General features: G+C 41.2%; 1 protein-coding gene across 3 annotated transcripts in view; it reads right to left on the minus strand.

The window, feature by feature from the left end:
• Positions 1-8,956: 8,956 nt before the first annotated feature.
• Positions 8,957-12,411, minus strand: part of LOC124151887 — a 64,836-nt gene continuing 61,381 nt past the window's right edge. For all 3 annotated transcript variants that reach the window (XM_048396504.1, XM_048396503.1, XM_048396502.1), the window contains exons 31-32: positions 12,169-12,354; positions 8,957-9,552 (exon numbers count right to left, since the gene is read on the minus strand). In XM_048396504.1, the coding sequence (XP_048252461.1) occupies positions 9,313-9,552; positions 12,169-12,354 (426 nt within the window). In that variant the 3' untranslated portion in view covers positions 8,957-9,312. The remainder of the gene's footprint in view (positions 9,553-12,168; positions 12,355-12,411) is intronic.

Raw genomic sequence — 12,411 nt, forward strand, 5'->3', positions numbered from 1 at the left:
GTGTATATTTTTTTACTGTCAAATGTGTAACAAATTTATTAAACGTCTAAATATTCAGCTATTTTACATAGTGACTGAAAAACATTTCCATCTGTATTATTATGACAACGAATTCCAAACATTTTGATGTTTAATGTCATCACCATCTAATAATCTGTTGTGATGTTTGTAGGCCCTTTTGATCGTCTTGATCAATCTGGACAGATTTTTTAGTCAAAATGACTGAAATATTTACACATTTTATAAATTGCCTGAGAGAATCACATTTTACAAATTGACGGTAATATATACACGCTTACAAAGGAAAAGACCTGTGACAACAACGTTTATCGCGCATTGAAGAATTTCCCAACCAAGACGTAGAGAAACAAGAACGAATCGGTTCAAATGAAGGAAAACAAAATGCAAATATCATAATTACAACCTACCAAATTTATGTGTATAAGTTTTAGGCAGCTTCCTTGTTCGAGGAATGTATCCGTGAATATCCACACAAAGGAACAATATCCCACTCGTCTGCAGCTGTACAAAGAAACTTATTCGATGTCACGTGTCTCAGTAACAATCAAATATTTTAAAAGATATATATCGTTTCGGGATATTATAACCCGTGTTCGTTTCTCAACTGATCACCTGGATTGTTTCAGGTGTTTTACATAGGTGTCACATCTCAATGGTTGGCTGAGAAAGCCCACGTGACAACTATTTTCATAACGTCCACGGTTCCTAAAAATTCCATTGAGTGATAAATAACAATGATCAATCAATCAACGTGTTATCAGTTAACCCTTTGAACAAAGTATGTTGTTTTTACATCGGCACTTCGCGCCATGATATGAGTGTATTACCTTTGTTTTAGTAAACCTAGTCATGTAAACACTCACTCGACATATCGACTGTGCAAGATAACAGTGATTAATCAATCAATGTATTTTCTGTTAATCCTTTGATGACTAGGAACAATCCGTTGATTTACAAAAAAAAGTTAATCAACTGATCATTCATCTCTTGCTGGGCTGCCACGTGCATATTACATAACACACATTTCACCTCACTTCAAACCTGGATTTAGATTGAATAATTACCCCAGACACAATAAATGCCAAATGGGAACCTTTGTCAGGTAATCTAAGTGGTGCTACTACTAATTATACCTGTAATAAATTCATTAATTGAGCATCAAGTGAATGACGACAAATACACAAGTGAAGGGTTATACGAGAAAACGTGGATGACAACAAGGGAGAAGTAATCGTATTATCGACGCAAGCCGAAATCCGAAAATGCTTTCACTGCATGGATACTTTTTTTGGTATTAACTATAACCATCTGGGGCATTTCAAAATGACGACATCCGATGAGCTCCCTTGTTGTTTTTGTCTGTTTGTTTAGGCTGAAGAAATTAATTAACATGCGCCCTTTGTCGAAATCTTTATAGATCACAGTTAACCAATCAGTGTTCAAAAATGCGTAAAACAAATATTGCCTCCAGCCTCCAAGTTTATTTAGCTGTCCTTGCAGACGGTACCCCAGTCTTTGGTCACGCTCAGTTGCGTTGCGTATCATCCGGGTACTCACGGGGGAAAAACAATAACAAAGGAAACAACCAGTCCGTTAGATCAGTGCCCCTTTAAGTTCAGGGTAAGAATAGATTGTATGTTTTGGCAAAATGTAAAACAAATTGTTACCAAACATATAAAAAGAGTGAATGATACATGTAGTTAGTTCAGTGTTATTGTTCCTTATTTCATGAATGGTAGATCGAAATATTTTGAGGTATTTTGAGATATTTTGGAAAATGTTTTTATTATACCATAGGGTATCACATATCAGTATTTTCATTGCAGAGGAAAATGTCATCGTACTGAACGCTCAGATTGTCATATAGTACTGAATGCTTGGATTTGATAGGTGGTTTGTAATATTTTGGGCAAGTAAAATAATTAATACTTTGTGTTAGTATAAGCACCTTTGTTTAGCGCTAAGATTGCCTTGTGGAGGTGGCTCATGTGTGGCAATTACAGTAATTTATGGATAGAACAAACTCAAAGGGACCACGAAATTTAGTTTGTTATAACCATAGTTCTATATAAGCACATTTACAGCAAATGGATGGGAGGAAAGTTTGTTATATCCGTTAGTTGGTTATAAGTGTGTTTGTTATAAACGTAGTTTATTATATGTTGAATATGGCCCGAGTGTTTGTGTGAAAACTCGGAGGTTACTATTGTCTCTGGGTGTTGGTGTAGATGTTTGATAGACGCCTCCGTGGCGGCGAGCGTCTCGCTGAGTCCGCTAGCGTCGTGTGCCCCTGTATACATACTGATATGTTCACGCTCCTGTTCTTACAAGGTGATATTTACAACGTTGTAATAAATATATGTACATATGCTGGATATTTTGTATTAAAAGATTAATATATGAACTCTTTTGGGATTAATATATTTTAACTTTTGAAAGATCTTTTATTAATCTCTTTTATCATGTTTATTAGTATTTGATGAACATGTTTAATTACTGTTAGTGTTACTGGCCTAAAAATACATTTATCTCTGAATCAGAAACATTAAATATTCATTGTTTATCCTGTTGTTATTGTTGGAGCATGACATGTCGCAAAACGTAACAAATGTTATATTTGGGATAACGCTTTCTTAGTAAAGTACAGATTCTTGGGTTGAGTTCTGTCCGAGATTCGAACCCACATTTCCAGAGTGAGGCACCTAATCGCCAACACACAAAGTCAGCGATCTAACCCATTCAGCCACTGAGGCTTCCACAAAACAAAAGTCCAATAACTGGTAGTCTGGATCACATACTTTGTGTACCCCTCTGACTGGTGTAATTTGGACATGGGAGCTCAACCCAAAAGAGTACTGAATCTGTGCTATATTTACAAAATATTATATCAACTATAACATTTGTTATATTTGACCACTCTAATGGCATTGTGTGTTTGTGTCTAAAAACATGCAAAAAAAAGTCTTGGTTCTCAAGCTGCTCTAGCATCGGTTCTCAAGCTGCTCTGGCATCGATTCTCAAGCTGCTCTGGCATCGGTGAAACACCTCTGTGGTGACACATATTAACAATTAGGTTTACCTTTCTCACGTCACAGCTGACACAGACCTAGTTTCCAAAATACATTGCTAGAAACCCTTTTGTGTTTATTTTGCCAGCTTACCGTTATGCCACCAATAGGTAAACAGTATTTACACTCGGGCTGGGACGGGTAACTCGGGTACTCGGGTCGGGTGGGTCCTGAGTAGGACCCAGGTACCCACAGGACTACCCGGACCCGTGGTTAGTCACGTGATATATTGTTTAATGACAAAAACTCACTATATAGCCCAGTGGTTACACTACAAATCGCTAATATTCGCATGTCTTTCTGACAATGGACACATTCCTTTTGACTTGTATATGTTTGAGTAAAGATAAAGCTTCAGTCAACTTCAGTGAATGCATGATCTGATTATTTGGTACATGTATCTGAATAGTTTTAGCCAGGGCTGCGGTAAAACAATTGCCAATCAGACATTTTGTTCCCAACTCTTGAGACTTGCAGTGGGTACCCGCGTAGGGGCGGGTAATAGGGGTCAGGTAGTAAATTTGGACTCGTCCCAGCCCTAATTTACACATGTCGTAAGTTTTAAATATGTTTTGTTTCCATGGTTACGAACATTTGTACCTGTTTCTACCTGAGGTATAACAGAACCGCCATGAACAGGCAACAAGGAGATATTTGTCTGATGTATTTTTGTGTTGAACAGTGTCAACAACGACCTCGTGAACTCAGGTACTTCATGCCCACATTCCAACACAGTGCAGAGATGTTTCATGTGGAAAATATTTTTATATCCTTGAAATATTTTGAAGTCGTACTATTGGCTGTGCTTGATGAAGATGGAATACATGATGCATGTGTCTCTGTGATGATACTTACTCTTTTATTCGTATGTAGCTGCCCGTGTAGATCCGGGTTAGAATAGGTCTTGGGCAACCCATGCTTTCCGTGAAGATTCGGGGTAGAACAGGTCTTCAGCAACCCATGCTTTCTCTTCAGTACATCCGTGTTGCACAGTCGTCACATTGTGAACTCACTCAACATTGTGTCAGTCCTTGTGTTTCTGTCAGCTGTTCAGGGGTTACCACACGAGTAGAATGAATTCTGAAAGGGTATTCTCTAACTTTAGTTTGCTATATTCCTTTCATTGAAACTAATTGCTTGGAGACATGGTCACAGGGATGGTACTTACTATTGTCATTAGAATAGTACTATATTGTCATGGAATGACAAATATAATTCTTTTTAAATATAACAAAGTACAGATTATAAAAGTTGAGTTTCCGAACCGTACGCTAGATCTTTGATAAGTATCCCTGTCAACAGTTGAGCTGTATGTTTGTTGTTTCACAGTAGACACCGGATCCTGCTGCAGTCTGGGGAGACATATCAAATATGGCTTCTGTAACCATGGTAACCTGGTTCTGTATCGACATGTATATTGTCTCCTAATCAGATGCACCTCACATTTTCACCAGGTAATGTTGCACGTATGTTGCATGTATGTTGCAGGCAGTGTGTTTTTATGTTATTCTTTTATGGAGAATGCAATATACTATTTGTTATGATACTTAGATTAACAGAATTTGTCTTTTGTATCATTGATTTTTGTAGCATTTGTCTTGGCTTTTGTTTTATTATCCCCCGCCGCGCGAAAGCGCGAAGCGGGGGATATAGTATTCACGACCGTCCGTACGTCCGTCCGTCCGTACGTCCGTACGTCCCACCTGTTTGTTGCCGCGATATCTCAAGAACTAAACACTGGATTGTCTTCATATTTGGAACTATGGTGTATATACAGACTCCGCAGACACCAGTCGGTTTTGGTGACCTTGATCCCATTTTCAAGGTCACAGCAGGCAAATCTGCTTTTGGAGTTTGAAAACGGTGTTGCCGCGATATCTCAAGAACTAAACACTGGATTGTCTTCATATTTGGAACTATGGTGTATATACAGACACCGCAGACACCAGTCAGTTTTGGTGACCTTGACCCCATTTTCAAGGTCACAGCAGGCAAATCTGCTTTTAGAGTTGGAAAACAGTGTTGCCGCGATATCTCAAGAACTAAACACTGGATTGTCTTCATATTTGGAACTATGGTGTATATACAGACACCGCAGACACCAGTCGGTTTTGGTGACCTTGACCCCATTTTCAAGGTCACAGCAGGCAAATCTGTTTTTGGAGTTGGAAAACGGTGTTGCCACAATATCTCAAGAACTAATCGCTGGATTGTCTTCATATTTGGTACTATGGTGTATATGGCGGGGGATATTTCGTCACTCTGTGACAAATACTTGTTTAGAATTATTTTTGAATTTTGTTATTGTGCAATCTGTCCATACATTGGAATCTTGTTAACTTGAACTTTTGCACCAGAATTTTAGTGCCCATGATTTGCCATGAACAGCACTAGGATATTGCAGCTGGAATAGTAGGACTGGCTATTGATTGGGATTATCGATCTCTATGAACTAAATATCGATCAGTTATGTATAAATATCATGAGCACACATTTATGCATTTATTACTTTGTGGACATTTGAGATATAACAAAAACAGTTGCTTCGACATTGACATTACTGACAATAACGTGTCTGTTTCGGTAAATCTAGACTTTATTTCATTGCATTTCATAGTTTCTGTGAGTTTTTATCAATGACAACAGTTCATATCGATAATCGTTAATATTTCTTCCCATTGACAATAATTGTGATTATGGATCTTTTTAGCCAGCTCTATAGAATAGTGGTGGAATAGCTAAGGAGATTGAAAGCCATGTGGAACTTAAGTTCTGCCTTCAGTTTGGATTCCGACCAATCACTGATGGTGTGACATGGGTACTTAGTAAGATAGCTCTGTTATGTGCATCATGGGGATAGGTACTCACACAAGCAGTGTCTGACTCACACAAGCAGTGTCTGACTGACTCACACAAGCAGTGTCTGACTCACACAAGCAGTGTCTGACTCACACAAGCAGTGTCTGACTGACTCACACAAGCAGTGTCTGACTCACACAAGCAGTGTCTGACTCACACAAGCAGTGTCTGACTCACACAAGCAGTGTCTGACTGACTCACACAAGCAGTGTCTGACTCACACAAGCAGTGTCTGACTCCCACAAGCAGTGTCTGACTGACTCACACAAGCAGTGTCTGACTCACACAAGCAGTGTCTGACTCACACAAGCAGTGTCTGACTCACACAAGCAGTGTCTGACTGACTCACACAAGCAGTGTCTGACTCACACAAGCAGTGTCTGACTCACACAAGCAGTGTCTGACTCACACAAGCAGTGTCTGACTGACTCACACAAGCAGTGTCTGACTCACACAAGCAGTGTCTGACTGACTCATACAAGCAGTGTCTGACTGACTCACACAAGCAGTGTCTGACTCACACAAGCAGTGTCTGACTGACTCACACAAGCAGTGTCTGACTGACTCACACAAGCAGTGTCTGACTGACTCACACAAGCAGTGTCTGACTCACACAAGCAGTGTTTGACTCACACAAGCAGTGTCTGACTGACTCACACAAGCAGTGTCTGACTCACACAAGCAGTGTCTGACTCACACAAGCAGTGTCTGACTGACTCACACAAGCAGTGTCTGACTCACACAAGCAGTGTCTGACTCACACAAGCAGTGTCTGACTCATACATGTTGTGTCTGACTGACTCACACAAGCAGTGTCTGACTCACACAAGCAGTGTCTGACTGACTCACACAAGCAGTGTCTGACTGACTCACACAAGCAGTGTCTGACTCACACAAGCAGTGTCTGACTCACACAAGCAGTGTCTGACTGACTCACACAAGCAGTGTCTGACTCACACAAGCAGTGTCTGACTGACTCACACAAGCAGTGTCTGACTGACTCACACAAGCAGTGTCTGACTCACACAAGCAGTGTTTGACTCACACAAGCAGTGTCTGACTCATACATGCTGTGTCTGACTGACTCACACAAGCAGTGTCTGACTCACACAAGCAGTGTTTGACTCACACAAGCAGTGTTTGACTCACACAAGCAGTGTTTGACTCACACAAGCAGTGTCTGACTGACTCACACAAGCAGTGTCTGACTGACTCACACAAGCAGTGTCTGACTCACACAAGCAGTGTTTGACTCACACAAGCAGTGTCTGACTCATACATGCTGTGTCTGACTGACTCACACAAGCAGTGTCTGACTCACACAAGCAGTGTTTGACTCACACAAGCAGTGTCTGACTCACACAAGCAGTGTCTGACTCACACAAGCAGTGTCTGACTCACACAAGCAGTGTTTGACTCACACAAGCAGTGTCTGACTCACACAAGCAGTGTCTGACTCACACAAGCAGTGTTTGACTCACACAAGCAGTGTCTGATTGATACCTATTTGTTCTGACTGACTCCAACCTGTAGAAACTGCTTTGTACCCTATCTAGAGTGAGTGATGTATCTGACTGAAGACAGGAGGGAGACCTGACAAAACTCTGTGCAATGAGTTAACAAGCTTTCTGTGTGTTCATATTTAATCAAAACATGTAACTCAAACCCAGTGAACCTGACAACTGAACCTGATTTCTGTTACTACTTATTTTGTATCACAATGTGTTATACTAATAAACGTTTTTAATCCCATATTTTTTTATTTTTTTTAATCCTCCAGACCACCCATGATGATACAGGGATTATATCGCCATTGTTTTATGAGTGTTATGGTTTTACGCTGCTTTTAGCAATATTCCAGCAATATCACGGTGGGGGACACCAGAACTGGGCTTCAAACATTGTACACATGTCGGGAATCGAACCCAGGTCTTCGGCGTGACGAGCGAACGCTTTAACCACTAGGCTACCCGACCGCCCCACAATCAATACAGAAGTCACACTGGGAGAATCATGGGTTTATTTGTAAGTATGGGGACAGTTTGTTTTAATATATGGTTCAGGGATATCTAAAGAACCAATTAGCTTTGGTAGGTGTAAATAGAAATATATTTGTTTAGTTCTACATAGCTGTCAATAGTTTCTTTCACTTAGCATTACTTAATTAATGATTGTGACTAGATCCTTGTTCAAGTTTGTAAAACCAATAAAATTTAGAAGTGACCCAAGTCTCCTCATGTTCCACCTCAGTGGAAGACAGCGAACTGATCAATCACTCGTCAATCATCACAACATCGCTCATCGCACATATGAAGTTTTCACGTTTAGCAGATTGTCAATTCTCTATCAAATGATCAAACCCAGCACATGACAGAAACACGCTACAACTTTTTACTTCTCAATACAAGTATCGATCACAATCGCACACTTAGAAAGTATCGATTATTACCTCAAATGTATTCTTCAATAAATGTTACACCAAGCACGTATTACTTGTGAAAATGAGAAGTGAAAACTTAATATTTATTTTACATCCATTGCGCGATACTTGACACTGCCAACTATAAATTGTTAGTGTGCCAGGTATTTGGCCATCCTGTCTATGAAACAGATGGCTTATGCACCACAGATAACAGAACATGCAAGTATTGTGATCCGCATCGGATCGTGAGCAAGGTATCGTGATACGTATCTGATCGCACAGTTTGTGTATCGTCCCCGCCCTATACATCAGTAGTATTTCTCAACATCTAAACTGTGAAACATGACGACAACAGCAGCATGAACAGCATCTACAATATCTACAATACAACGCTGTACATTTTGTGTGTTTGTTTGTTTGTTTGTTTGACGGCACACTCAGCAATATTCCAGCTATATGACGGCAGTTTGTAAATAATCGAGTTTTGACCAGACAATCCAGTGATTGACATCATGAACATCGATCTGTGCAATTGGAATACCATGACATGCATCAACCAAATCAGCGAGCCTGACCACCTGATCCCTTTAGTCGCCTCTTACGACAAGAATAGTCGCCTTTTCCAGCAACATATACAACATGTATATAACGTGCCATCCAAGATGTCTGTCCTATATCAGCTATATCGGCCTTTACAACATGTCGCCATCCAAGATGTCTGTCCTTACATCAGCTATCTCGGCCTGTACAACATGTCACCATCCAAGATGTCTGTCCTTACATCAGCTATCTCGGCCTGTACAACATGTCACCATCCAAGATGTCTGTCCTCTATCAGCTCTCTCGGCCTGTACAACATGTCACCATACAAGATGTCTGTCCTCTATCAGCTATCTCGGTCTGTACAACATGTCACCATCTAAGATGTCTGTCCTCTATCAGCTATCTCGGCCTGTACAACATGTCGTCATCCAAGATGGCCTTCCTTGCACGTGGCCGTCGCTTGTACTGATCGGGGTCGTCAAGGCGATAAGAAGCTACACTTGTGGGTCGGTCCTCAATGGCAGTCTCTATGGCAGTGATGGCAGCTTGAGCTTCAGGGCTGATGTTGTGGACATCGCCAGCGAGGATGTCCTGAACAGCTTTCATCATCTGCTTCACCTCCTCCAGCCGAATGACGGTCTGCAGACAGAACCAGGGATAGAAGATGTGTTAGTGTTATACAGTAAAACTGCCAATAATCAATATATTTGTATAATTGTGCCGATACAACAGAGCATAATGTCCCAACTTCGATCCTTTCACACAGAACCGAAAGTGTTTCTCTTCCCTTGTGTCCCCCTCCACCAGGGGGCCATGTTTAACATCAACCTAGGCACTGCCACTGTCCCCCTCCACCAGGGGGCCATGGTACACATCAACCTAGGCACTGCCACTGTCCCCCTCCACCAGGGGGCCATGGTACACATCAACCTAGGCACTGCCACTGTCCCCCTCAACCAGGGGGCCATGGTACACATCAACCTAGGCACTGCCACTGTCCCCCTCCACCAGGGGGCCATGGTACACATCAACCTAGGCACTGCCACTGTCCCCCTCCACCAGGGGGCCATGGTACACATCAACCTAGGCACTGCGACCGTCCCCCTCCACCAGGGGGCCATGGGAGTTACGATCACCTTAGCGCTACGATCACTTTGTACAATGGAACTTTGGTCACTGACCTGAGATCACTGATCATAATTTTCACTAATCCACAAACATGACCTGCTACTGAGTTGGCCAAACAATAATGGCCGGCCTAGCAGCATGCACCAGCAGTCTCGGAGATATCAACTGCTGACATGGATTGCCGGTAAATATACTATGCAACCTTTAATAGAGATATTTATATGTTTCCATGCACAAAACTGATTCTCATACGATGTCCTGTGTATATCTAAACTGAGACAACTGATTCTCATACTTTGTCCTGTGTATATCTAAACAGAAGGACAACTGATTCTCATACTGTGTCCTGTGTATATCTAAACTGAGACAACTGATTCTCATACTTTGTCCTGTATATATCTAAACTGAGACATCTGATTCTCATACTGTGTCCTGTGTATATCTAAACTGAGACAACTGATTCTCATACGATGTCCTGTGTATATCTAAACTGAGACAACTGATTCTCATACTTTGTCCTGTGTATATCTAAACTGAGACAACTGATTCTCATACTATGTCCTGTGTATATTTAAACAGAAGGACATCTGATTCTCATACGATGTCCTGTGTATATTTAAACAGAAGGACATCTGATTCTCATACTATGTCCTGTGTATATCTAAACTGAGACAACTGATTCTCATACTTTGTCCTGTGTATATCTAAACTGAGACAACTGATTCTCATACTATGTCCTGTGTATATTTAAACAGAAGGACATCTGATTCTCATACTATGTCCTGTGTATATCTAAACTGAGACAACTGATTCTCATACTGTGTCCTGTGTATATTTAAACAGAAGGACATCTGATTCTCATACTATGTCCTGTGTATTTAAACTGAGACAACTGATTCTCATACTGTGTCCTGTGTATATTTAAACAGAAGGACAACTGATTCTCATACTATGTCCTGTGTATATCTAAACAGAAGGACAACTGATTCTCATACTATGTCCTATGTATATCTAAACAGAAGGACAACTGATTCTCATACTATGTCCTGTGTATATCTAAACAGAAGGACAACTGATTCTCGTTACGATGTCCTGTGTATATCTAAACTGAGACAACTGATTCTCATACGAAGTCCTGTGTATATCTAAACAGAAGGACATCTGATTCTCATACTTTGTCCTGTGTATATCTAAACTGAGACAACTGATTCTCATACGATGTCCTGTGTATATTAATGAGAACAAAGACCACTCGCATTTTGCGTAATTAATTCATGCTCGTGTTAATGTCAAGATTTACAGTACCGGAGATATCACTGAGTGTATCTGTTGGAGGAAAGCCTGAAGTGGTGCATGTTGGTTGGTTGGTTTGTTGTTTAACGCTGCACTCAGCAATATTCCAGCTATATGACGGTTGCCTGTAAATAATCGAGTCTGGACCAGACAATCCAGTGATTGATATCATGCGCATCGATCCACGCAATTGGGATCGATGACGTGCATCAACCAAGTCAGCAAGCCTGACCACCCGATCCCGTTAGACACCTTTTACAGCAAGCATGGGTTGCTGAAGACCCATGGGCGGATACAGAGGGGGTGTGCGGGGGTGTGCACCCCCCCTTTTTATTACGAAAAAAATCTTTATTTCTGTATAAATTACCACCAAAGACAATAAATAGATCTTATTTGTGCACCCCCCCTTTTCAAAAAAGCTGTATCCGCCCATGAGACCTATTCTACCCCGGAATCTTCACAGGTGAAGTGATGCATGCCTCTGACATTTACCACTGCAGTGAAACCTACCTGCTATTATAACAGACTAAGCAAACAATCAGAGCGAACCTGGGATTGAAACCCCTGATTATAGGACTCACACAGCTCAAAGATGCAGCACTTTAAGCTTAGAAAAATGTTTTGGCTTGTTCAACCTGGGACAGGGCCTCCCTACATAAACAAACATACAAACTCCAAATGCCGCCATGGCCATAACACAAGAGCAGTGTGCATGTAAAGGGAAGTAACTGTGGATCACATTTATCAGGATTTCAATTTGTTTTTTAAAATGGAAATAAAAACGAAACGTGCCAAATAACATCTTCATCCTATTTGTGCTCCACGTCAGCCTACCTCATCCTCCATGACCAGGAAGGCCTCCCCCGTATCGGGCTCGATTTCAAACACAGACTTCAGCTTCATCTCAACAAACTCCAGCATGGAGTACGGCAGCATGGCTTTGCGAGCGTCAAGGACATTTGTGATCTTCTGCTGGAACGCCATCGTCATCCTGTGCATCGTCTTCTTGTCCAGTGGGTCCTGGAAACAGATGATGTTGTGTGTACAAAAGCACTCGGACACATTACAGCAGTATCA

Source organism: Haliotis rufescens, unplaced genomic scaffold (assembly GCF_023055435.1).
Source record: "Haliotis rufescens isolate VD_foot unplaced genomic scaffold, xgHalRufe1.0.p SCAF_15, whole genome shotgun sequence".
Classification (NCBI taxonomy): domain Eukaryota; kingdom Metazoa; phylum Mollusca; class Gastropoda; order Lepetellida; family Haliotidae; genus Haliotis; species Haliotis rufescens.